This window comes from Mauremys mutica, chromosome 6 (genome assembly GCF_020497125.1).
Source record: "Mauremys mutica isolate MM-2020 ecotype Southern chromosome 6, ASM2049712v1, whole genome shotgun sequence".
Taxonomy (NCBI): Eukaryota; Metazoa; Chordata; order Testudines; family Geoemydidae; genus Mauremys; species Mauremys mutica.
Genome location: NC_059077.1, coordinates 13,026,917 through 13,054,820, shown reverse-complemented (window position 1 = coordinate 13,054,820; position 27,904 = coordinate 13,026,917). Strand labels below are relative to the sequence as shown.

At 43.8% G+C, this 27,904-nt stretch overlaps 1 protein-coding gene across 5 annotated transcripts; it reads left to right on the top strand.

Annotated features, from left to right (window-relative positions):
- Positions 1-20: 20 nt before the first annotated feature.
- HDHD2 (haloacid dehalogenase like hydrolase domain containing 2) lies at positions 21-26,228 on the top strand. Of its 5 annotated transcripts, none has more exons than XM_045020322.1 (7): positions 21-67; positions 3,870-3,971; positions 7,622-7,830; positions 13,774-13,858; positions 21,459-21,675; positions 24,552-24,615; positions 24,965-26,228. In XM_045020322.1, exons 2-7 carry the CDS (start codon positions 3,871-3,873, stop codon positions 25,066-25,068), a joined length of 780 nt encoding a protein of 259 aa, XP_044876257.1. In that variant the 5' UTR covers positions 21-67; position 3,870; the 3' UTR covers positions 25,069-26,228. The 5 variants fall into 5 exon arrangements, with proteins under 5 accessions (XP_044876257.1, XP_044876256.1, XP_044876259.1 ...); XM_045020321.1 differs by having other exon boundaries at positions 45-128; XM_045020324.1 differs by lacking the exon at positions 21-67 and adding an exon at positions 129-253.
- The last annotated feature ends 1,676 nt before the right edge of the window (positions 26,229-27,904 follow it).

The window sequence follows — 27,904 nt, the reverse complement described above, 5'->3', positions numbered from 1 at the left end:
AACAACAACAGGCGTTTGGAGTGGGCAGCCGCTCAGAGCCCACGAGGACCCCATAGCGCAGGGACAGGTAGGTCCGGGGCACAGCACGGTTCGCTCCCCCTCCTGGGCAGGTGCTCGGCTGGCGTCAGGTGAGTTGGGCAGGGAGCGAAGATGGGGATACCCTGAGAAACGTGCCCTCCCCCACTCCCGAGAATGGACCGGTCCAAATCCCGCTGTCTCTACGGAGAAGGCGGGACCAACTGCGTGGTAAAGGGTGAGGAGGAGAGAGCCACAATCGTACCTCACACTCTCTGTGTCCCCCCCCTCGGGAGAATGGACCCTCTGCGGTGAGGGGACGGTACCATTTCCATGGCGAGGAGGGGAGTCCTCAGCCCTCACACTGCCACTTCTCACGTGGTGCATATGGGAGCGGCTGCGTCTCCATTGCCCTCCTGCCTTTCCCTAGTGTCCGGGGTGTCAGGCCGGGGAGCGGGGCGTGAGGGGGGTGGGGTTTGTCAGTGCCCACCCCTCGGGGGCGGGGCACAACCACAGGGCCCCGCCCAGGCCTCCTAGGGGTGACCTTGTCTCCTCCCATGTGGGGAGTTTAGCTGAGGGCCTTGATTTCCCACAATGCATTGGTAAGCCCCGTTGGGGGTCCCTTGGTAACACACCTCATGGGAGCTGCCTCTTGGGTGCAGACCCATAGCCTGTCTAGCCTGCGACAGGTCCCCTGGTGGAAAGTGATGGACTAACCTGCCCACAGCATCACTTCCTTCCTCACCCCAGGTGGAGAGTGGGTGGCTTGTGCCCTGGAGCATGAGGATTCACCACTCGCTCCCTCTTCCTGGGATTTATTTTCTGTAATGTAACCATTGTCTGCACAAATTGACCTGTGTGATCAGTGGTGACCCCCTGCAATCTAAGGAGAGAAAGGACATGTGGTTGGTAAAATAAATGCAGCTTAGAGCTTATTGCACCATGTGGTGTTTTAATTGCAGTACAAGATCATTAGTAGCATAATACACACTGGTATCAGAAGGTATTGTCTTTTGCAGAATCATTGCTGAAATATATGGGATAAAGTAGCTCATGTCCCTTACTTGATGCCTATTGCATCAAGTCAATATATCTTTTAAAATAAGGGGTGCATAGTCAAACTAATACTATATTGTTTTAATCACCTGCTTTATTTATGGCACTATATCAAACATATGTATTACAGTGTACAATCCCTTGTATGATTATTACAAAATGGAGGCAGGAGCCACAATGTGATACACAATGTGGGATGTTAGGTAGCAAATAATAGAGAGTAGTCAGCACAAAATGATAATTATGAATCACCCTAGAACTGTAGCTGACACTGTACAGTATGTTGAGTTCCTCATTGGCAGTATGCTGCAGTGAATGATTGCTGTATTAAAACTGAAGCTGGCCAGATAGGAATTTATCATAGACATTTTTATTGATGAATGAAATCCCTGAGCATTGACCCAATGTAATGCCGAGTGGCCTACTCAACTTTGAGGCAGTGGCAGAACTGTGTTTAGTTTTACTTATTTAATATGTGTTTTATTTCTTTGATGCTTATATGATTAGGCTTTTCTGTGTGTTTGACATATGAAGCTGAACAGTGCTCTGTTATATCTAATGTAAGGTGGAAAGGGTGGTATACCCATCAAATCCTGTGACAGGCATAGAGATTTACATAATAAAATATGTAATACATGAGTGTTCTAAATGGGAGAACAGGAGAAACCGTGTTTCATCCCCTAGTCTCTGAAATAGCAGATTGTCTTTAGAGAGGCAGAACATGAATACGGTTCACTGGGTGGATGCTGAAAAGGGAGAGGGAAGGATATGTCTTTCTCTGCCGTTCTCCAGTCTATTACATTAAGCCATTTGCTGTATAAGTAAGTGAGCATTGATGCCTGGATTTCAAAGTACCATAGGATTGACTGGATTTTGAATTTTATTCTTAAATCACTCCACTTTTAGGCTACTTTGAAAGGAGTTCTGTATATAACCAAGTTTGTTAATTATGGGGAAAGCTTGCTCTCCAAGCATAGCCTGAGTAAATGGGCTGCATACAGCGGAGTCAGTAGGGATCAGAGGTGAGGGGGTAAGGTATTCCCTCCCACCCATCTGGCCTTGAAGCTGCAGCATAGTCACTGTCTCAGCTGCTGCAGCTGTTTATATGAACACTACATGCTTGCTGTACAGGCATGAGGTTTGGCTGGTGAATTCATGTAAGCAGGACTGGTGGATCTGCTTTTCTGTCCCCCCTCATCCCTTAAAACCTCCTGTGCTAGAGTTCAAGGGCCTCATGGAAAACAACTCTGTGGCATTTAGGTAGTGTGAAGCCAGGCTGGTTCCATTGTATTCAGGGTATTTGGGCCAGAAGATTTGACCCTTGGAGAAGGTCTTGAATTACCCCCAGATGCCCTCTTTATAATGAAATTGCCAAAGATCCCTAACTAGCTCTGCCAATATAGTCATTTATTATCAGTTTTTTATCATAGAAGTTCGGCCTTCATAGTATCAGACTTATTTTTAAGATATGCGTAATCTTCCATGATACCATCTACCAGTATGTATTAAAGAAAATGTAGGCAGATCTGTAGAATTTTCCTAGTACATTAGACTTCAGGTTCATGACTGATTTGATCTCAGTTAAAGAGAAATGTTCCTTCATATGAATTGATAAAAATCTTCTGATAAAAGATTTAAAATCTGCTAAGGCAGGTACCAGTCACTCTGTTCAATACTGTGCCAAATTTCTTATGTATGGTGATCAAAACAGATCAACAGAAAATACTGCTTAAAATCTAGAGATGGCAGACTGTGCCATTAGGCAATTTGGGACAACTGGCTGAGCAAAGTTGTTCAAAGAGCAGGAGACACAGTTCAAAAGGGTATCTGAACTAGGGATATAGTAATGACTAGTACTAGTTTCTGCAGATGATTCTTCTGCTGCCACATGTGACTTGCTGACAAGCCTGAAAAACAGAATCCTTGTTCCCCCACCCTTCTATGTACCCCTGGAATGCTGCTTTCTATTTTAGGCCGAGTGTTCTGCACTTGTTTGTATCACGCAGAAGTGTTCTGATGTAAGATTGTTTGACTGTTGCCTCACAAAATGAGGGTCCTGACCCTGCTGGGTGCTGAGTACCCTCAGCTCTCATTGACTTCCAGATTGGCACGCTGCAAGCCTGTTTTTTGCCAGTTGTTTTGGGACCCAATCCTGTCAGTCTTCACTTGCTTTGTGGCTTGGCATGCTAGACAGGGTTTGGGACTAGGAGTTAGGCAACCTGGATTCTATTGTTGGCTCAGTCACTGATTCACTGTTTGACCTTAGGCAAATCCCTTTGCCTGTTTGTGCTCCTGTTTCCCCATCTGCAAAATGGGAATAATGCCCCTTTTTGTAAAACATTTTGAGCTCTATAGAATTGAAAGTGTTACATAATTGCTGAGTACTGTGTATTTTCATGCGAGTAATGCACTAAAGTCAGTGAGACTACTTAAATGAGCAAAGATTTGCAAGATGAGGCCTCCATCCAGCAATATCATACCTAAAAATCTCCTTCCCTATGGTCTTAGTTGCTTAGAAAATTTTTAGTCACTCAGATAAAAGCCCTTAAAAACAAATAGCACCTGATTTCCATATATAGCATCTTTGAGAAAATACCACCCCATCAATTATGTATTTTTTTTTAACACTGCTGTTTATTTCTCTATCTAAAGGGGCCCATTTAATACTATGAGTAATGTTTTGAGGAATACCAGGCTTGGCACAAATGAGACGCTTAACAGAGTTCCTCATTTTTATCGTCCATTGTCTCCTTACCAGTTTTTTGTTTCATTTATTTTTTCCCCCCTGGGGAATGAAGGATGGCAGCTCGGCGCATGCTGAAAGCAGTCTTGGTGGATCTCAGTGGCACACTTCACATTGAGGACTCAGCTGTGCCGGGCTCACAGGAAGCTCTTAAAAGGCAAGTTATCCCTCCCATGTTCCTCTGAAAGACAAAAATGCATGTAAGTGCTGTTTTTATACAGATACCTCATTAGCTGAATGGCTTTCCTGGAGCTTGTGCCTTGTACTCCTGATGTACATAAGCAAATATACACGTGGCCCTATTCCACTCAGTTACATTGAACTGACTCCATAGTAACTTCACTGAAGCCACTGGAGTTACAGTGGTATAAATTTAGAGTAACTGGGGGAAGATTTTGGCTCATAGGGTATTCTTTGGGGAGCCTACATTTAATTTGGCCTTTCTGCTTAGTTTTTGCTTCATTTTATTATCTCTCTTTCTTTTAAAACTTGTTCAGCGAAGCAAAAAGCCCAACTTTCGAGCACATTAATTTACCATGCTATGGAAAAGTTCAATAATCTAGCCCCTCTTTTCTGAGAATGTCAGAATGTTAATTAATCCTTCCAGCACTCCTGGTAGGTAGAGTCATTATCCCAAACACTCAGATGAGTGAGATATAAATACTTGTCTGTAAAATTGCACTGTTCTTATAGCCATGTTGATCCTAGGATATTAGAGACAAGGTGGATGAAGTAATATCTTTTATTGAACCAACGTCTGTTGGTGAAAGAGACAAGCTTGTGAGCAACACAGAGCTCTTCTTCAGGTCTTTTATTCAGGTGTATGTTCTCTATTCCTACATTAATGACCTGGAGGTAGGAATAGAACCCAGGGGTCTTGTTGCCATCTGCTAACTGCTAGAGAATGCTTCCTCCTGGAAAACAGATCCTAGAAAATATGGGGAGAAACCACCAACGTTAAGAAAATGATCGAATTGATTAAGAAATGACATCTCGAATGATGCAGAAGTAGTGACCTGAGTAGGGGGAAGATTTAAGGCCCTGATTCTGGAAGGACTTACACACATGCTTAACTTTATGCATAGCTTTGTGAATAGTCCCATTGTTTTCAGTTGGATTACTTGTAAAGTGTAAGGTTAAGCATGGGTCTTTGCAGGATCAGGGCCTATATATGTACCTGTGGTTTCTGAATTAGACACTTGTAGTGCTAAACCACTAGTTGGAGGGAAAACTCACATAGGGATCAGGAAACGCCCGAGTTTCTTTTCACTAACACTGGTGGAGACAGTTGCCTCCTAAACCTATAGAATGAAAAGGGAATGAGAACCACTAATCCCCCGGAAATCCTGTGGCAACATGGGTCCTGGTTGGCCACTGCTCCATGTTGCACCTGTGCTCAGGGAGAACCTGTGGAAGATGATATCAAGGGGGTCAGTATTATCTTCCATGGGGAAATCCCTATAGTTTGGAAGGGGGGTGGTGCCATAGAGATCATGTAGGCTCCTCCCAGGTTCCGTGTACACCTCCAGATCTTCAGTCCCTGAGAGGGAGAGTAGTGAAGGGGCTCGTGTGGGATAAGGAGATGGGGAGCTGTTTTACCACACAGCCACTGCTTCTCTCCTACTTTCTGTACCATCTCCGCCTGGTTTCTACTGGGATTTGCTCAGCCAGGTACTGTACTGGCCTGGGTCAGTGTGAGAAAGGGGGAGGTGGGAGGGGAAGAAGGTGTATTGCTCCTATAAATCATATTCTAGTGCATGCCCTGCCTGTACCTGGGATAGCAGCCCTGGAAAGAAGGCCAGTCATTTTCACTGCAAAGAACAGCCAGGTTTTTTTACTTGGAGACTTAAAGAAATATCCCCAGGTAATTGCTCTTCCCAAAAGACGCTGTAGCAATTGGCACATGGCCTATTCTGTGAACAAGTGAGTCGTGAGTGGCACAAACCCCAAATTGGTGGTGAGTCCTGTGCTTAGATTTCACCAACCAAGTATCAAGTGTGAACTCCTGAAGCACTATAGCAGCCTAACCGTGGAGTCACAGACAGTCCCCATGGCCATTCTGAGCTACCTTGCCACCTAGGCAAGCCTGCCTTTGTACTAGATGGTCCCTTACACCAAAAATATTTAGGTCACTTCCAGTCACAAAGAAATAGTCACTTATCCCAGCTCAGTTGTACCTCAGATCTCAAACCAAAGGCAGCGCGTGTAGCCAATCCTATAATAAACTAACTAAAGAAGTACTAACTAAGAAAAATAAATGAGTTATTTACTACTCCTGGGGGAATGCTGTGCCAAAAAATTAAAAATTCTGCACACAAGATTTTAAAATTCTGCATATTTTATTTGTCAAAGTAACACAATATAATCACACCAGTTTCAGTTATTTTGATAATTTTATTTCAAAATACCTGTCAGCAAGTATGTCTGCAACAATGCAGACCAAAAAAAAACATTCAGGAAATGATTTTTTGACAAACAGATTCCTTACTAGGCATATTCATGCAGAACTTTGAGTAATAATTCATTTAAGCTACATTACAGAAATGTATTTCCCACACCCCTCAAAAGAAGTGCAAAGGCTTAGGGGAGTCAGGCATAACAGAAGCTGAGGAAGAGGGAAGTCATTGCTGGAAGAAGCTGGTATGAACCTGGAGGGTTGTTGAGTATGGGTGGGAGAAGCATGGAGCAGGCTTTTTTGGAGGGGGGAATGTTAGGGAGTTGGGGAGGCCCCCTCTCATGCAGACCCTGGCTGACTCCTAGCCTCTCTCATTCAGTCAGGCACATCTGCCCCGGTTCCCATGTGTCCCTGCACCCCCACTCAGCTACCTCCCCTCCCCCTCCCCCTGTCCCCATGTGTCCCTGGACTCCTACTCAGCCACCCTCTTCCTCTGACCCCATGTGTCCCTGCCCCCTCACTGAGCCATCCCATCCCCATACCCATGTGGGCCTGCACCCCTATTCAGCCACCCTCTCCCCCTGTCCTCATGTGTCCCTGGACTCCTACTCAGCCACCCTCTTCCTCTGAACCCATGTGTCCCTGCCCCCTCACTGAGCCATCCCATCCCCATACCCATGTGGGCCTGCACCCCTATTCAGCCACCCTCTCCCTCTGTCCCCATGTGTCCCTGCCCCCTCACTCAGCCACCCCTGCTCCCCCATCCCTATGTGTCTCTGCACCCCTCCCCCCGTCCCCATGTGTCCCTGCACCCTCTCAGCCACCCCGCCTCCACCCATCCCCATGTGTCCCTGCACCCCCCGCTCCCATTCAGTTTCTGTTCTAATCTTCCCCCACAACTAGCTCTTCTGAACCCCAGTCTGTGACCCCCGAGCAGCCCCATATGCCCCACGCTGTCCGTTGCATGTCCCCCCCCCATCCCATGCCTCCTCACCAGCCCCACTTGTCTGCCAGCATCACAGGTGCAATACTGTGACCATGTGACACGTCCTGCTTTAGTGGCTGCTCCACATAGAGAATGCTGTTGCTGTTGCAGTGGAAGAGGTTCTCTTCCTATTGAGGACCCTGACTGCTTTTGTTGGGCAATGGGCCTTAAGACTGATTATTGACCCAACTGATTGAAAAACAAAAATAAACAAGCTAAATGGTCAGTTCATCATCAGCTGTTTACAGTTCTTTTTGGCATCTGTAATCTAAGGTGCAGCAAGGGAAGGGGATTGTCTTTTCAGAGGTTGCTTATGTACCGAGTGACCCTTTAAAATAGAAAGAAAATGAGTGAAAGGCACGTTAAAAATGTGTGTTGTATGTAACAAAATTCTCTAGTCAACTCAGCTTTGCTTTCCCTGGATTAGATTACGCAATGCTCCAGTTGCCATTAGATTTGTGACCAACACAACCAAAGAGAGCAAGAGAGACCTTCTGGAGAGGCTGAAGACACTGGAATTTGACATTGCAGAAGATGAGATCTTCACATCTCTGACTGCGGCCAGAAACCTCCTGGAGCAAAAGCAGGTCCGGCCCCTGCTGCTGGTGGACAACAATGCTTTGCAAGATTTCAGAGGTAAGGTGGTGATCAGCTGAACCTGGGAGCAGCTTTGGTGAGCCTTACTGAAATAATATTAGTTGATGGGACTTTTACAATTGTCTGTCCCATGTAAATAGGTGAGATCCCATCCCTGTCATTTAAGATGTGAAGCTGAGATTCTCAGACATTAAAAGGCCCCTAGCACTTATCAGAGGAGTAATTCATTCCATTGTTATTTTGACCACCTGTCTATTTGGGTAATTGCATTCCGCCTACTTAAACTCATCTGTAGATTATTGTATCCCATTGATTTGCTTCCTGTCCTGTAGTGTTGTTGAGCCCTTAAAACAGCTGTTGTATCCCCTCCAGAGTGCCCATTCCTTCTCAATTCAGATACATGACCATCTTTGCCCAATGCTGTAAATTGACTGAATGGTACTTTCATGTGTCATTTGTGTCTGTTCACCTTGAGATGTTATCAGCCTCCACTAGCAGAGGCAGACTAGCATGATATTTTGTTTCAGAGCTATCAAGGATTGGGGACAGAGTAGGGGTATGAGGGGTGGTAGTGGGAAAGGTGGTATGATAAGTCGTACATAGGGTGAAGGACTGCTGTGCAATGTTCCCTTGCACAAATTCAGGACCAGGATTGGACCTGCCTTCTGCCAAAAGGACAGATGTGACCATATAGGGCCTGTAAGTAGTGTAGAGATTAAAATGAAAATAAGGTTCACAGGCACTGACTTACAGCTTCCCTCGGGAGTGCTCCACTCCTTCCCCCAAGGCCCCACCCTCGTTCTGCCTCTTCCAGCCCCTGCTTCCCCCAAGCATGTCCCGCCCTCGCTCCACCTCTTCCCACTCCCGCTACTCCCCCTCCCTCTCAGCACCTCCCACCTGCCACCGAAGAGCTGATTGGCGGTGGATGGGAGGCACTGAGGGGGGAGCTGATCGGTGGGGCCTGCAGAACAGCTGATTGGCGGGTGGGTTGTGGATGCTGAGCACCCACTATTATTTTTCCATGGATGCTGCAGCCCTGGAACGCTCATGGAGTCAGCGCCTATGATAAGGATGCAGGATTGTTAGCGCTCCAAGAAGTGTTCAGAGGACCCCACCTCTGGGGAAAAAAATGGCTAGTTTTATGAATCACTATAGGTACCCAGCTACAGTGTTGTAATGTGTGTTTTGCTGATTTTAATTAAACCTCAGCACCATGAACTGTGCTATATTCTGCATGCTCAATGGACTGTTTGTGTAGGTTAGCAAAATCATCACAATCCATAAGCTACAACAATGATGAATGCTTGAGACCTGGATTGCTGTGCAGTCATCAGTAGGTGTGCGTTTCTTTACTTTAAAGAGAGTTAATTTTCAGAAACCTCCTGAAGTCAGACTCTTTTGTTCATCTACAAATAAACTCTGATTATCTGTGTGTCTTGGGGCGGTGTGGGAAGAAACAGCCAAAACCTTTGGATTAGCTGATAAAATGCCATTCCTCTATGCATTTCAGATTTGGAGGACAGTTAAACTAATTTTACAGTAACTCCTTACTTAATGTTGTAGTTATGTTCCTGAAAAATGCAACTTTAAGCAAAACGATGTTAAGTGAATCCAATTTCCCCATAAGAATTAATGTAAATAGAGGGTGTTAGGTTCCAGGGAAATTTTTTTTTTTGCCAGATACAAGGCATTATATAAATTTTAAACAAGCAATTTACTACAGGTATAAGTTTTAAACAATTTTAAAGAAACAATTGAATACTACAATCATCATTGCTGAGTATGAAGCAATGGGAGGTGCCCCCACCTTACCCCACACAGGCACAGCCCACTGGCACTGGAGTCAATGAGGCAGATAAGGACGCTGAAGGTGCCGTAGGCTAGGAGAAGTATGTTGTGCAGCAGCAGCTGCAGCTTCCCCTACTGTGCAAGTACCAGGGGCGGGTGGCTCAACCCTCCGCCCGCCCTCTCCACCCCTTCCTCCAAGCCCCCACCCTTAACACGCCTCTTCTTCCTCACCCTCCTCCTTCCCCTTTACTCCGCATGCCGGATCCTCACTCCTTCCCCTCCCTCTCCTGCCCGTGACAATCAGCTGGTTTGCGGCGTCCAGGAGGCGCTGATCCGTGGGATCCACTGGTGGGTGGGAGGCGCTGGGGGAGCATAGGGGAACTGATAGGGGAGCTGCCAGCTGTGGACAAAGAAGGCAGCCAAACAACGTTATAGCGGAGCATTGCACAACTTTAAATGAGCACGTTCTGTAATGGAGCAGGGACGTAAGATTGAAACAACATTAAGCGAGAGGACATTAAGTGGGGAGTTACTGTATCTGAAATTTGGATCATTGGGGTGTACTCTATCTGTAAATGTCAACATGTTTTATAGACTGTGTGTACCAAAGTGTAGGGAAACTGAAGTTTTCTTGTAAGATTTTATAGGGACCTTCTCTATACTGAGAATACTGATAGCAATTCTCTCAGTTCTTGGTCTGACACTGATGCAGTTCATTTTTTTACCACTATATCTGGCCTTGCCTTGAGCAAGGTTAGACAACAGAGTAGAATACTTGGATGCTAATATTTAAACTGTATTCTTAAATTTATTCACCTAAATTTGGGTTATTGCTGATTATGTACTCTATGTATCATATGACTTTTAAAAACAAACTCTGTATTTGTCGATAATCTAAGCACTATACCCAGATGTACAGACATTCTTCTCTCAACCTATGTATTACATAATTTTTTTAACATTAGCTTTAATTAAAAAATTTAAATCTGTTAAAGAAAAAAATGTCCTGCACACATTTCTAGACCAGTGATGGGAAGAACTGCTGAAAATTTTCAGTTTAGACTCAACCAGAAAGCTACTGCAATGGATTTGATGATATCACGTATCAGTTTTGTGATTATCAAATGTAAAAACCTAAGGCATTTGACTGTCATTTATCATGAATTACTAAACATGTATTGTGTTACCAGTAAGTCTTTATATTGAGGAAAAATGAAAATATCCCGTTTCTAAATTAACCTGATTTGCAAACCATCAGAATCTTAATATCCCTTAATTTTAATTCAAAGGGTGACAAATTTGTGGATCATTTGGTATTGTTCCCTCTCCCACCCCACCTCCAAACACACATGCCAAAAATGTTAGTCCTAACAGGTTTATGATTTCAGTAGGTTCTTATCCTTTCATGCCAGAAGCTGGGAATTTTCTATTTAAATTTCGTCCAACATTCTATTCAGTATTCTTCAGAAAAGTCGCAATGGGCAGTGAAACTATAATCTGTTCTTTCTGTTTTTTAAATCAGATCCCTGTAGCTGGGGATAGCTTCTGTATCCATGCTCTCAACAACCCTTATCTAGGCCAGGATCTGCAATTTGTTTCTAAATCAGTTTAGTTAAATCAGTGCCATTTCTGTGCATTGATTAGACTCAACATGGACTGCATTGGGTATTTTGGGGTCTTTTCCATAGGCAGAGTCTCTCATACATACTCTCAGTAGCATTCCTGAAACAGTTAAGTAAAATGGAGAATGTTTTAAATTTCTGTTAGTAACTACTGTTGGATTGTTCTTCCAATTTTCCCCATATAAGATTGGTCACAGATGGATGAGTGTAATCCATTCTTTAGTTAATGGACCCAGATGATTTCAGAGAGTGTCTTAATCTACATAGTGTCTCTGAGTGCTACATTTTGTATTTGGCTCTCTGAAAGATGTGCAGTATGAGACACAGGACAGTAATCTGTTTGACTTCAGACCTGTTGAGGCACAGAAGTGCTAGTTATTTCAGAAAGGATAGCAGTGCAAAAACGCCAGCATGTGCATGATGCTGCTGCCTGCCTCACCCTTGTGCTCCTGTCTCTACACTGGCTTCAGCTCTGCTTCCACTGCTGGTTCTATGACTTGATCCTGTTCTGCAAAGGTATTAGTGGGCCACGTTGTAGTTACATTAGAGATAACATCACCATCCGAGAACTGACAAAAAAGTTGTTCTCCTCTAGAACAGTGCAGGACAAAGCATGTGAGAACTAGAGATGAGATATTCTCAAGGGCACCTGGCTGTGTAACAAACTTGCAGAAGAGACTAATCCAAAGTGTGATGGCCTTCAGGTCCTGCTGCAAAGCCTTCCTCTCTGGATAGAGATTTTCCATCATAACCAGAATGACATTTACAACCATGGCTGCCAAAAAGAAATCTCGCCCCAAGCAGAACTTTCCATAACCAGAGGAGAGCAAAACACTCGCTGCAATTTACTATATCCCTGTCTAATTAATGTGCAAAACACCTGGAAACTAACCATGTAAATTAAGCATTCAGAGATTTCTATTTCAGATGATGGTGATGGAAGTGAAGAATTTGTATACTCTGTCCCTACACTAGCTAAATCTTTTTCCATATGTGTGGTTGGGTGGATCTGTCATCACAATTACTGATCTGGAATTACATGCCTTGTGGAGAACAGCAGATTCCTGACACATCAACCCCTTTATCTGTGTCAGTGCTGAAAGATGTAAATTAATGTGCATGTACTTATGGATCTGAGGACAGAACTAAAAGTGTCTTTTGTCAGGAAATGCTGACATCTGTTGTCCAATGGCTAACTGTACTCACAGTCTGCTTTTAAAATGAAAGGGTTTCAGTGTGTTAAACCAAAGAAGATAACACTTCTTCTGAAAACCAGAATTAATACTTGCCTCCGTGTTCGATAGAAAAGTGTTAACCCCAAGTGTTATCAACTAATGAATCCAGTCTCATCTGCCTCTGGGATCTTGAGACCCTGTTCCATCAGTTGCTATTGATCTGATTGCCCACTTTCCTCCTCACAGTGGTCCTTGTGGATTGTAATCAGCAAGTATCATGGAAGTTAGAGCTGCTCCATGTTTCAGAGGGTTATAATTTCCTAGGCCTGGTCTACATTGCGGGGTGGGGGGTGTCAAACTAAGGTACGCAAGTTCAGCTGAACTCGAACTACCTTAGTTTGAACTACTCACCCGTCCAGATGCTGCGGGATCGAAGTCCGCGGCTCCCCCGTCGACTCAGTTCCGGAGTCGACGGGAGCGCGTTTGGAGTTCGATATATCGCGTCTAGATGAGACGCGATATATCGAACTCCGAGAAGTCGAACGCTACCTGCCGACCTGGGCGGGTAGTATAGACGTAGCCTTAGTTTGTGCATTTGTGCAGGAAGAGAGAAGCCATTCATTGTTTTACTCCTCTTCTTCTACAGGGCACTGGGAACAGTGCAATCCTTTTACCTTTTATTCATAGTGGTCACCATTAAAATGTCCACATGTGTCTCTACAGGTTCCACAAAGGATTGCTTCCTGAGATGCTGTAGTTTTCCGTTATACTTAGAATGGGAGCTGTCAGTGGTAACTGGTCAATGTTGACTATTTAATGGCTTCTGCCATATTTAGATTAAGTGTGGGCCGGATGACCCGTCCCCCCTCAGCTTCTAGAAGTCCTGGCACAGTGGAACTACTGCTCTGCTGCTGGGTGAAGGGATAAGCTGAGAAGTAGCTGCATGCTAGGACTGCATACTCCCTGCACGCATGCTGCGGTAAATCTCTCTGGAGCAGCTTGGAGGGAAGGAAGTTGGGGTTGTACTGGAGACAGTCACCATATGGATCCAGAAGTTTCTGATTCCCCTATTTAGGGATCCTCTGTGGATCTTGTCTGCTAATAGAGTCCTGGGCTGTAGAAGTGGCATGTCCGAGCAGCCTCTCCACAAGCTATGCGGGTTGTAGGCATTGATTCCATTTCCCCCTGCCAATGCTTCTTAGCTGCCCTGCACGAAGCCCTTCTATTCTAACTTTGTATTGGAGGTCCAGGGCGGCATTTAGCCACATGGAAGGCTGAACATATATTGTTACGTATAAACTAATTCACTCACTGGTCATAAGACAAAAATTGTTGTTTACAAATGTTTTTTAGAGTAAGTAAATCTGAGGGGTTGTGTTTTGGTTTTAATTTTCCAGGGATACCTACAAATGATCCCAATGCCGTGGTGGTAGGACTAGCTCCTGAGCACTTTAACTATCAGATGATGAATAAAGCATTTCGGTAAGTCATGAGAAGATAAGAGCTACCTTACTGGCTCAGACCATGGTCCATCTTGCCCAGTATCCTGTCTCCAACAGTGGCCTGTACCAGAGCGTCGGGAGGAACGTACAGAACAGGGCAGTTATGGAGCGATCCATCCCGTCTTCCACTCCCGTCTTCAGATAACCAGAGGTTTAAAGTATTATGTATTATTTGTATTGTAGTAGCACACAAGACCCCAGTCAGGATCTGATTGGTGCTTGGCTCTGTACAAACCTATAAGAGACACCATCCCTGCCCTGAAGAGGTTACAGTCTAACTTACAACTAGACGCAACCAGTGTGAGAAGTAATAGGCAGGGGGGGAATGAGAGGTAACAGCAGCAAGAACACTTGGTTACTTAGGTGAGTCTCAAAGTGTCTTTTTCCGATGTCATAGGTATAATGCTGAGGGACAGCTTAACTACATCTGGAGGCTTAACTACATATTTACCTTAAGGTGGTTTAACATGGAATTAAACCACCTTAAGGTGGTTTCACAATCTGTAATTAAACTGTAGAACTATTGCCGCAGGATGTTGTAGTGGACAAGATGTGAGCAAGATTCCAAAAGGGATTGGACATTTGTTACGAGAACGTCGAGAATTAATACGTTTTGGGATCTCGAGATTCAGGATTTAAAACAACCTCCAATTGTTAGGGATTAGGAGACCTAATGTGGGGGGCACATTTGCTCCTCCACCCCCCAGCACTCTTGCATCTGCCTAATGTGGGATTTCTTGCATCTTCCTCTGAAACATCTGCTGCTAGCCACAGCTGAAGACAGAATACTGGAAAAGCTGGGTCCTTGTGTCTGATCCAGTCTGGTTGTTCTTGTGCTCCACTGAGAAACAGTATTTAGTCTATTTTGTCTCTGGATTGCTGAAATGATAACATGGTTAAAACAAGTGACTGCATTTGTGCCTGTTTTTCAGTGGCTTGTGCAGTGCCATTTTACCTACCCTTGTGCAATGTATTCAGCCACACACTGCTCTTCTACTAGTTTTGAGGCTTAGGATCCATTTAACTTGGACTTATTCTTGGTATTATTAGAAAACTGCTTTAGCTGTAGGAGACTGTAGATGAGTCTTTTGCACGCCCTACCCCTCAGTCACTGTGGGCTCCTGCCCTGCCGTGAGGAACAGAGAGGAGCATTGAAGAGTAAAATACATCGTAAATCCTGTGCTCTGAGACGACCTGAATGCTGCCCACCTCTCTGGGAGCCCATTAAAGCCTCTGCCTCATTGTTCAACTCTCTATTCTGCTATGAAACATGTGGCTTGTAGATGGATACCTTCCAGTCTGTGCCCCACCACACAATTGTTTCTTACTTTGGAGTCAAAAAGAAACATGGTCTCAGTTACTTTTTAATTCCTTTTTATAACCACTAAATTCAAACAGACCGTAGTGATCGGTCTTAGCTGCAGCTTGGAGATGGCATCTTCAGCAGGAAGTTGGCAGGATCTTATCTGCATGCCAAGCCTCCATGTAATAAAAACGTGTATTGACCTGACACTTACTTTCTAGCTGCCTCATTAGTGCACTTTACCAGTGGTGTTGGTTTTAGAGCTTTGCGGCGCACTCATGGGTAGACTCTAATTTCACAACTGCACAAAGTTAACCCATCAGATATTCCCACTCTTGCTTCAATTTGTTTATTGATATTTCTGTCATGAATCTATTGGAAGCTGAATGACAGCAGTTAACTGCCTCAGGCTGGAGACCTGGCACTTAAAGTGAGTGATTGATGACATTACTGCTCAGGGTGACTAATGGACCCAGTCTCCATTGTGCCACTGTGTGAAAGAAGCTGGGCAAAATTAATCCCGAGTGGAAGTGAGTGGAATTACTCCATAGCTGAATTGGGCCCATTGCTATTAACTATAGGCTTTGGTATTTGGCCTGGTCATTATTGTCATTGAGTAGCAAATCCAGCTCCCACCCTTGCAGCTGTGAAGGTCTCCCTCGCAGCGGGACGGGGCTGGCCCTGCTGCACCAGAGGGAACTGTATTGGGGGTGTGCACACTTGGTGTAGAGCATAGTCCAGCTTGGGCAGCTGTGTTTGGGAGACAGGTAGGTTGGGACTAGATGATCCACCATGGAATGAGCCCTCTGTTCCTTCAGCCACCTCACCCCATGACAGAGGCTGTTCTACCTGGAGGAAGATTCTTATGCAGATCCCTCCTGCAGATAGCTGGCACACATCCTGCTATCCAGGCTGGGCACCAGGTCCTGGGATGTGCCCTGAATGACTGGCTAAATACTGAGGAAAACCTGGAGCAAACTCCATTCAGCTGTTGTGGGTTTTGTTTGTTTCTAAAGAAAGTGTGTAAATAATGGTTTCATTCTCTCTCTTCTGGCTTTGTACTGGCACCCATCCGCATAGAATCTGAGTGCCTTCTCTTAATGAGAGAGTTTGGGATTCACAGTGCTTATAACAACATCCTGAGCACTACACCCCAGGAGGTGGGATGCAAGGTAAGTGGGGCTAGATCTTGCATTCCCTGTACACCAAAAGTTCCATCTGAAGAGATTGAACTTGTAAATTTGTTTTTAATACATGTGGTTCTGAAGTACCATATAGAAGAATCCTATAGGGCAGTGGTTCTCAAATGTATTTGAGCACGCTCCACTTCTTTGTGTCTGTAGTAGTTTGTCCTGCTCTCCCACCATACAAGTACATATACCAGTAAAAAAAAAAATCAACATGCAACTCTCACTGAATATTAAAAACAGTAAGGCATTGATTCAAACAGAGCCATTTAAATATATAATAATGTACATTTTAAGTGAGATACTGCTTACTTGCATCACACTGTTGTTACTAGTCTAATGGGATGCACCTGTTTTTTGGAGCAGAGCAATTCCATCGTTTGAGTAGCCTTTGTTTGCTGTTGCACAAATGAGCCAATGTTCCATTGTAAAAAGAACAAAAGCAAAACTGTGATTGTGGTTGCTGCTTACCATGAAATGTGCACACTGCGTTATAGCAAACGGATTAAGGTGCAGACAGCAATGACTTTGTGTAATGCTATGCAGGCTTAACAGAAGTCTGTCAAAATGCGCAGTGCCATCTAGAGTCAAATGCATAGTGCTATCTGATGACCTGATGTCTGGAGGAACCAGCTTTGCTAGTTGTTCGTTACTGTGGGTAAAATGTGTGCAGTAAGATTTTTTTCCCCCTAAAGTTTCTCACATCCCCCCTCCAGAATACATTCAGGGGCGCACCCCCCAGTTTGAGAACCTCTGCTATAGGGTGAGATTCTTCCACCTAACTATTGAATGTAAGTATCTTTGTGCTTCTGCAATATTAAATTCTTCCATATCCCAATTGTGTGCCCACACTGTGTGCAGATCTGGCTGTAGCAGAGGTTTGCAGATCCAGGTCTGAAAGACATGGTCAGGTGAATATATCTGAAAACCTAGGAAAAGCTAATTGCACATATTGTTAAAGGTGTCTCATTCTCCACGTATCAGAGGGGTAGCCGTGTTAGTCTGGTTCTGTAGAAGCAGCAAAGAATCCTGTGGCACCTTATAGACTAACAGACGTTTTGCAGCATGAGCTTTCGTGGGTGAATACCCACTTCTTCGGATGCAAGAAGTGGGTATTCTCATTCTCCACGTGCTCCCTAATAATGACTATGTCTACCCCTGTGCCAGTGGCTAGAACTCCAAAATAAATAGGTAGATATGGATTTACGCAGTTTAAACATGGGTTAAAACTGTAGCTCTTCAGTTGAGTTTCTGCCCCAAACAAGCTTCACGTCAGATTTCAGGGATGCATCTCTGAGGAAGTAACAGACGATTTTTACCCATGATGAGCAGACCAGTGATGGGTGCTTTGTTCTTGTTGAATCTGTTTTGGATTAAATTGATTCAGTGTAAGCGGTTTTTTTGGTTTTTTACTTGTACTAATGAAATGGAGTGAAATGTTATCGGTTTCATAATACTGCAGGTGCCTATGGCGCTTTGCAAATGCACATGAAGAGAGAGACTTGCTCAAAGAAGTATACTGCCTAACCTAGACCAGGATGGACTGATTTGAATCAAAGCGATTTAAATCACCAATTTTAATCATGATTTAAATCAGCAAGCAGAAAACCCTGATTTAAATAATTGATTTGAATTGTGTTTTTCATTTGTATTTTTTAGTTATTTTCCTAAAGAAAGGTTTGTTTTTCCCTGATAGGTAACCATTACAATTTTTACACTGAATTTGAGGCTTTTTTGTGCTAACCAGGGGGATACACATTTTTAAGCAATTGCATAGAGTAATGCAGTGGTTCTCAAAGCCGGTCCGCCGCTTGTTCAGGGAAAGCTCCTGGCGTGCAGGGCCGGTTTGTTTACCTGCCACATCCGCAGGTTCGGCCGATCACTGCTCCCACTGGCTGCGGTTCGCCACTCCAGGCCAATGGGGCTGCAGGAAGGGCAGCCAGCACATCCCTCGGCCCGCGCCGTTTCCCGCAGCCTCCATTGGCCTGGAGCAGCGAACCACAGCCATTGGAAGTCGCGATCAGCCAAACCTGCGGACATGGCGGGTAAACAAACCGGCCCGGCCCTAAAGGGGCTTTCCCTGAACAAGCGACGGCCCTAGTTTGAGAACCACTGGCATAATGTACATTTATTCGGATTCTTAATTTTTACATTTTTATGATGATAGAAAATGGTGAATGGTGCATTTCTTATTTACTAGATTATTACTTGTGACTTGTGTCAAGCTCTGTATGGAAATTAAAATTCAATTTAAAATGCACAAAAACAGCATTTACATTTTATTAAATAAAGCCACTTCATATGTGCTGGATACATAAACTTTTTGATAAAAAATTTTTTCTACCAAAATATGTTTTGCATTTAAAACAAACTGACTTATTAAACCAAGGAAGAATGATCTGTTGTTAGTGAATTGAATTGTTTCTGGTCACCATGTCCTTCCAGATTTAAAATTAGTAGATCTCCTCCTCTCAAACCTGGTTTTTATTCATAGACTGGAAAAGGAAAACAAGTTTTCCTGCTTTTTCAATGCCCCATAGTTGTTTTTTTCCTCACTTTGAATGATCTGGTCATTGAACCGAACTAGTTGAATAAACTGAAATAAGGAAAATATTGGAACTGCTGGCAAAAGTTGGTTTAGCACTTCAACAGGTTCTAGGTGCCTGGCCAGTGACCCAAACTACTGAACTAGTAGAACTTACTTTAAAACTTGGCAGCAAATGTACTGCTTCTATTATATTTTGTATTTTATTTAAATGATTTTAAATAAGCCTGCATTTAATATAAAATCGCATTTAAATAAAAAAATCCAATTTTAAATTTAAAAAATCATTTATATTTATTCACCCTGATTAAGACAGATCCAGTTCTTTGGGTAGAGGTACAGCAGAGTGCCAGACAGAAATTAGCATTGAAAGAATGTGAAGGGTCAATAGGAGGTTGCTCTCCACATTGGATTTTTCTGGAAGGCTTCTATGCAAGATAAGTGGGACTAAAAGGAGAAAAAGTCCCCCTTTCCCAGTGCAAGGAAACTGTCAAAGGGCCCCTATTGATTCCTGAGCTGTACTACTTCGTGGTTGTGTTTTCCACTGTACTGATTACATTTCTACCCGTTGTGATAAAGACTTAGAATTGGCTGCGGTATGTGAAGAATTTGCTGTCCAATCAAATGGGAAGCACTCAACGATCATTACCTCAGCTTTTATAGATACAATCTAGAGAGCTTTTATTGCAGTGAAACTAAAACTGGTGAGAGGATCGTAACAGCTGAGCACTGCTTGGTAGTACCAGGACCCTTCCTTCAGCTAAGCATTTAAGCAGACTTTCCCGTGTTACTGATTATGCTTTCGATGTTTATGGAGCTGCTGTGTCCATTGTAGAGAAGAACTATAATATAGGTGATGGCAAAATGTAAACAAAGAACCTGATTGTGAGGAGTGGAGCTGCCTTAACTCCTAGGACACTCACAGTCACGCCCAGTATTAGTTTAAGGAAACTTTCTTAACCGCTGACGCCCCAAATTACAAACACTCATGTTTAATTTATTATTTTGTGTTGCACTGATTCCTAGAGCTCCTCATCGGGGCGCCGTTGTGGTAGGCATTGTACACACACATAAAACAGACAGATGGTCCCTGCTCCAGGGAGCTTACACGCATGAGACAAAGGTGGATATAAAAAGCATGTGGTGGAGCACAAGATAACAGTGAGATGATGATGATTGTTGTAGTAAGCAGTAGTATTCAAAATACTATTCCATTCATGTTTATCTGGATCTTTCCAGACGATGCTGTGCTCGTGGCAGCTTTCTTCTAGGCTTCTTAGCATGCCGGTTGTTTTGGCAGGAAGAATGAAAAACTCATTTTATTCTTGCTTGCAGAAACCTCAGGTAGAATTTTAAATTTTTTACTGACCTCTACAGCATGCGTTGCTGGAGAATCGGAATAATAATAATGGGGCTAAGGAAATGTGAGAACAGCCTAAATTTGTGGGGGGAAGAAATAGCTCCTACTCTCTCAAAACATTTCTAGATCCACTTTCTGAAGCCCCCAGCAGTTGTGAACAGGTGAGAACTTCAGTGGAAGGATTTCCACTCATTAGTCTCTCATTATTCTAATCAGAGGTGTTAAGTATGTGTTGATCAGACATTTTGACTAATCTTCCATTCTGAATTTTTCTCTCCCTATAACAAGGAGATTGTATACAACTTTGTTCCTAAAATGTAACTTCTGATGGCACCGCTGCTGCTGCTAAGAATCAAACAGCTACTTGAGTGTTTAGTAGTGTATGTATGTGTGTGATGTGTAGGCCTGTGGACATGCTCATCTTCCCTTGTAACTAGTACATGTCTTTGTTTTAACATGCTTTTGTTTTCTTAATTCCATTTTGGATGTTTTCTGCCTGGAGTTCATCCTAGCCCCCATCAAAACTTGGGCATGCTGGAATTGGAATGTGGGAGTTGGAAGATGGAGCAGGCAATACCAAGATTTGCTCTGCTGAGTAATCTGTATTGCAGAATTCCTATGCAGAGTAATTTTGGAAGCACTGAAATATTAATCCACCCAGCGAAGGCCTTGGAAGATTAGCAGGAAATTAAATGTGTGCATCCATCAAAATCACCAGCACTATCTACAGTTAATATCTAATAAAATATTTACAAGGATAAATCAAATGAGTTCTTACTTCAGCCATAGACAAGGGAGAGTGACTCTGAGGTTCTGTTAGATAAAGGAATTAATTCCATCACTGAGTGAATAGAAATATATTCCTATCTTTTGAAAAAATCTTCTCTGGCTCTTGCAGTCTTTTTAAGACAGTGGCTTCATTAGATTTTTTTTTTTTTTTATTAGCTGGTTCTGATGACTGGAAGGAGGAAGGAAGTAACTTTATTTATGTAACTCGCTCAGTAAAACACTAGTTTAATTCTAAACCCTGCTACAGTCTGGGGCTTGATCCTGTTTCCATTAAAGCTAGTAGGAGTTTTTGGCATTTACATCACTGGAAGCAGGATCAGGCCCATAGTAGCACGTATCTGTGAATCCAAGGCAAAACATGTGGGTTTTTTTTTGTCTCTTCCCGTGGTTCTCTAGGTTGATCCTGGATGGTGCCCCTCTTATAGCTATACACAAAGCTAGATATTATAAGAGGAAAGATGGCTTAGCTCTGGGCCCTGGACCGTTCGTAACTGGACTGGAATATGCTACAGACACCAAAGCAACAGTGGTGGGGAAACCAGAGACAACCTTCTTTCTAGAAGCCTTATCGGGGACGGGCTGCAAGCCGGAGGAGACAGTTATGATTGGCGATGTAAGTGTAATAGCTGAGTAAGCACATTATCATCTACCTACCTCGGTGGCCCCCATGTCCATGGTATGTGAGCACTTTGAAGAGTATATTCTTCCAGCACCCTTGTGAGATAGGGAAATGTTAGAATCATAGAAATGTAGGGCTGGAAAGGACCTCAAAAAGTCATCCAGTTCATCCCCCTGTGCTGAGGCAGGACCAACTAAACCTAGACCAGTGTGTGTCCAACATGTTCTTAAAAATCTCCAATGATGGGGATTCCACAAACTCCCTTAAATCTAGTCCAGAGCTTAACTACCCTTAAAAGTTTTTCCTAATATCTAACCTAAATCTCCCTTTCTGCCCATTATTTCTTGTCCTGTCTTCAGTGGACATGGAGAACAACTGATTACTATCCTCTTTATAACAACTTCACTTAACATATCTGAAGACTTATCAGATCCCCCCCATTGTCAACCCCATTTTAGAGATGGGGGAACTGAGACACAGAAACACTTAGGGCCTAATCCAAAACCCATTTAGTCAATCCCATAACCTCACTGATCTTACCCAAGCTCACACAAATCTGTAGCCAGGAATAGAAATCACCTCTCCTGAGTTCCAGCTCAGTGCCTTAACTATAGGACCATTCTTCCTCTCTACAGCTATGCCACAGATTGCCAGCTCCAAATAAGCATTTCCATGATCCTACACCTATCTCAGATAACTAATTTTAAAAAAAATTAAAATATTTACCCAAAACAAGGAAAATAGTAGCTCTTTAAAGGGACACTGCCAACTTACTTGCTTATTGTGAGGGAACAAGTTTCCTCAGCTCCGTTACTAAGATCATGTAATTACAACAAAAAATTTTTAAACTCCAAAAGCTTGTTCTCACAAAATATACACTTGGGCCAGATTGGAGTGGAGTCTCTTTAAAGACCATAACTCTTGAATGTTTGGCTCCTGAATACTCTACTGGAGGTGAGGTTGAAATATTCCATATTTAAAAAAGTAATTACCTTAAGTGTGTGTTAGAGCTGTAGTAACCAAACGTTGCATATTGGCAGGAGAAAACTGGGCCTGTTCCTGAAAATAACTGCCCATGGGAACTCTACCTCCAGCCCGGGATGCCAATGAACCAGAGTTCAGCAGGTCTCATTGCAGGAATAAGGGTCTGTGAATAATGGATCCTTTTGCAGGATCAGACCTTTACGTTGTAATAGATGTTAATTCAGAGTACTTGATTAATGTTTCAGAACGGCTTTCATCTTGTATTATATTATAGGCAAGGCTGGTAGCACCACCTGTTAAGGTTGTCCAACACTTTCCATTAAAAGACCCTGTTTTCAGTTGCTTAGAACTTTGCTAACATTGGGCTGGAATTTTCCATGATGGGTGTTGTCTCAGGCTGATTTTTTGGGGAAGGAAATTTCAGCTAAAACGGTTCAGCTATTTCTGAGCATGACAAGGGTAAAATACACTGCTTTCCCCCAAGTTAAAAATTCTGGTGACATTTTCTTTGAACTGTGCTAGTACCACATCCTTTGGAGCAGGAACTTGAAATTTGGCTGATGGGTGGCCTCTGAGTCGAGTGTGTGTCTTTTGCTGGATCTGTAAAAATCTGCCCAAATTTGGGGGACACTTATAATTAAGATTTTGTCTGCACTGAGGATGCTCAAGCCTTTCACAGCTGCTGCCACTGACCAGATTTTTCATGTGCCATCCCCTCAGCGTGACTGAAGCCAGGGCTCCAGAGGAAAAGCCAGACTTCCCCTGTAATGGCTGCTCCAGGCCTGGGTGGGCTAAGGCACCAGAACTGAGAGTAGTGAGCCTGTTTCTCCTTTGCTTTCAATGATTTGCTGCTGGCGCCAAGGCTGCATGGAGGAGGAAGCCATATGATGTGAATATAGAGGGGACTAAAGCCAGACCACAAGGCTGGGAAAGAAGTAGGTTGGGACAAGGAGTCAGATGAGATGCAGGTGTCGGGAGAAACTAGGACTGACTGAGTAAAGAAACTAGGAATGGAACTGGGACAAGAAGCCTGAATGCAGAGTGGGAGAAAGAAGCAGGCATGGGGAAGTGGCACGACTGAGCCAAGGACAGACTGGAATGGACAGAGCAGAAGGGGTCAAGGCTGGGAGAAACTGGCAGAAGAATCTGTGCCCACTAGAGCATACTCCCTTCCAGAGCCTGAACGGAACCCAAGATTTCCATATCAACCTTCTTCTGTCAGCAAATATCTGTGACACCCACTGGCAAAGTATGTCTCATTCCCCCCTCCAGTGCTGGTCCACATAGAGGATGACAACCAGTTCTCTCTTAGCTCGAGTGGCAGAGGTCTGTGCGGTGAATCGAAAGGTTCCAATGATGACCCATGTGGGGGTCAATATGATGCTACATGATGGAATTCGGGTTTTTCAGTTTTTTTTAAAAAAAACCTACGTACATTAAAAGAACAGTGTTAACATTGCAAAGTCAAGTACTCAGGCAGCCTGAATTCTGGTATTTCCTAAGTTTTGAGTGCACCTGAAGATGCTGATGGCACACAAGCCGCCTTCCAAAAGTGCCTAACTCCCACTGATCTTGGTTTTTCTGAAAACCCCACTAGGCAACGCTCTGCATCTTTAGGCACATAAGTACTTTTAAAAACTAGTCCTTAATGTTTAGAGTATTTAAACCATGTTAGTTTTAGCTTAAATCTTGCAGTTCTGTCTCAAGCAGATCTCCCACATAGGTAACTTCAGTGAGAATTTTACCCAAGTGCTAATTTCAGGATATGGCCTATTATTGTTTTGATTAGACTGGGTCGTCGCGTGGTGGTGAACATCACAGAATGCCCAATAAACAAATTGTTTCTGTAACTCTAGATTAACCTTTTTTCTTCTCCTCTCTGCCAGGATTGCAGGGATGATGTTGGCGGAGCCCAGAATGCTGGCATGCTAGGGATTTTAGTAAAGACTGGTAAGTACTGCATGGATTTTGACATCTTGTGATACATTTTTTCACTGCAATAGAGCTGTATTAGAACAACAACTCCAGCACATATCTGAACAAATGTAAAACTGGGTCTGGGTTTTGGTCAAACTGCCCCTGGGGTGGGGAATCTCAGCCTACCTCTGTGAAGACTATTGGTGATGCAATAGGTCAAGGAGAATGCCAAGTGGGTACCCCTTTTACAGTGCCTTGTTGTTTGTGAAATACAAGTGATAGGGGCATCAGACAAAATCTCTCCTTGCTCCAGGGAAGACTTCAGGCTGGCAGGGCAGCTAAAGCAGCTTTTAAAAAGCACCTTTTTGTTCTTTTATTTCAGGTAAATATCGAGCAGCAGATGAAGACAAAATTAATCCCGCTCCTTACCTAATCTGTGAGAGCTTCCCACAAGCAGTAGACCATATCCTACAGCATCTGCTATGAGAGAAGTGTTTAGTTTGGAGAAACTTGACTCTGTTTTGACATTGTTGCCTCCCTTCCGCCTCACAAACTAAAACTCAGAGCACAGTGTGCATCACACCTGCAATCAGGCAATGAACACGTCTCACTGCAGAGTACTGAAAGGAAATGATACTGATGTGCAACCCAGTGGCAAATCATTGGTAAACTCTTTTACTTCCCTGAAGATGGAACACAGAGAGTGGAAAAGTAGGTCTCCCAGTGTTCGTCAGGTCAGATGGCAGGTGGAGGGAAACCAACCAGCAGACGAAACAATTTGCTTTCTTGTATCGTGTAGGGAAAGGAGGGAAATTCACATAGTCTTTCTTTGACTGTTTAGGAAGTAACTGTTTTAAAAAGCCCATCTGAAATGTGCCAAGTTAGTTAAACTATAAAACCTATGAGAAATGTGCCAAGATAATAAACATCAACAAAGCATAATAGCCATTTTTAGCCTAAATGATGATAGCTTTGTTGGTTCTTGTATGTTTGTTTTAGTTACCATGTGTCTCCTCTCTCTGCTGTAATCTGACTAATTTAAATGTAGAGATGGTACACATTAAGAGTATCTTACAATTTACGATATCACCATTACTAATACCAATCACTGCTGATTTCTCACCCTCTATTCAAACAGGTAACAATTGTTTTTTCAAGTTTTATGTAAAATTCAAACAACCAGTATTTTACAGATGTTTTAATTAGATGCTGTTATAAACAGGAATGGTGCAGAAATAAAAATCTGGTCCTTAATGGCTTTATAGGACATGAATTTTTGAAGTTAGACTTCAGCAGGGTCCTATTAACTATACAATTGCAAGATTTCATTTTTTTTCCCCTTTCTAATGCTATGAGAAAAATCCTTCAAAACCCATGGGACCGATTAAAGCTTTTAAGCACTTGGTTAATACAGCTGTAAAATGAAATCTCATTCTGCAGCATGTATTGTTCTTCCTGCATGTGTTAAATCCACCAAAATGAACTAACTTTGTAATGATGGTAAATGGCTTTCCTGGTCCGTTTGCAAGCTGTACTAATCAAAGTCCTTTCCAGTTGTTTTACAGTGCTCCTGAGTGTTAAGTTATTAGACTGTAATTGTACATCATTGTAGTACTCACCTTATTGAAAATATAGTTTTGTGTTAATAAGCCCCACTGCTTCTTGTTAAGAAAAAATGTAATGAATATGTAGCAGGCGCTATCTAAAGGAAAGCAAGTTTATCTATAATCTCTCCGGGTGGTTACATTTCACATGGAGCGAATTTCTGCAAATGACAGAAAGGGAAGCATGAATGTATGGCCTTGTCTACACTACAGGACTATTTCGAATCTACTTAATTCGAATTTGTGGATTCGACCTTATGAAGTCGAATTTGTGAATCCATACTAAATACACTAATTCGAACTTCTGAGTCCACATTCACGGGGCCGGCGTCGACTTTCGAAGCGGTGCACTGTGGGAAGCTATCCCACAGTTCCCGCAGTCCCCGCTGCCCATTTGAATTCTGGGATTTCCCCCCAATGCATGCTGGGGGAAAAAATGTGTCGAGGGTGGTTTTGGGTAACTGTCGTCATTGAACCGTCAATCACGCCCTCCCTCCCTCCCTGAAAGCGCCTGCGGGCAATCTGTTCGTGCACTTTTCTGGTCAGTGACAGCGTGGACGCCACAGCACTGCAAGCATGGAGCCCGCTGTGATCCTCGCCGTTTTCTCCTCCTCGCACTTTATCGTCCACCTCTTCCACAATCAGCTGCTGAGAAATTGGGCTACTTTTCAATGGTTCTGCAAGCACTGGGGGACCATAGGGGACGTTTTACCAACATGAACGTCGGATGGCCGGGCAAGGTTCCTGATGCATGTGTTCTCAGGAACTGTGGGCTGCTCAGACGCCTGCTGGAAGGTAGTTTCTTCCCGTACCACGAAATAACTGTTGTGGATGTGCATTTGCCTATAGTGATCCTCGGTGACCCAGCCTGCCCGCTAATGCACTTGCTCATGAAGCCCTATACAGGCGCCTGGGACAGCGACAAGGAACTCTTCAAATACCAGCGAGCAGCGTGACCTGTGACTGTTCAGTTTCTTTACAGAGAAGCTGAACCTGCCCCTGTTTCTTTACCCAGTTACTGTTGACTCTCCTTGTGCGCTGATGTAAAGACCGCCTCTAAACTTAAGGAATGACAGGCTCCTGATCGTACAGCGGTCCGCATTGCCGGACTGCTTGTTTCAACGGAGCCTGCCATCCCTCCTTTTTGGGATTCTGTGTGCGGGCGGCTATGTGGCCTTGTGGCGGAGGAGGACGGATACAGATTCCTCTGCTGCGTGACTCAGCGGTCCACAACAAGGACCGCTGTATAAGATCTGTACCCGACCTCCCCCGCTAAAAAGTCACATCCCCACCGCCCACACAGAACCTGGAAACCACCTCCCATACCGACCACGGTGCCTGCTGACTGCACTGTGTGTGTTACCCGCTGCTGATCCGGCCCCCGTGTCTGTACCCTGCGAAAGGTGCCTGTCCTATGCAATTAGCAACGCACTTCCCCACGCACCCCATTCAAACACAGTCTTCAGTGAGGAAACATGACGGAAACAGTACTTAACAGCAAAGTATTTTTATTACTTAAGTACACAGTTATGGGATGGGACTGGGATTGGGACTTGTTTGAGTCCGGAAGGGCGAACAATTAACTGAATCTAGGCTTTTTTGTTGAGACCTGTGCCTGCTGTTGCACAAATCATTTGCGCGGTGGATTCGGACAGGCACTGAAGGAGATAGAGAGCGCATGCTGCGTGAAATCTAGCACGAACCACGGACCTATGCAG

Coding starts and splice junctions, on each gene's coding strand:
- HDHD2 (XM_045020319.1), top strand. Junction 3,972..7,621: donor TCACAGGAAGCTCTTAAAAG/GCAAGTTATCCC, acceptor TCCCTGGATTAG/ATTACGCAATGCTCCAGTTG. Junction 24,616..24,964: donor AGGGATTTTAGTAAAGACTG/GTAAGTACTGCA, acceptor CTTTTATTTCAG/GTAAATATCGAGCAGCAGAT.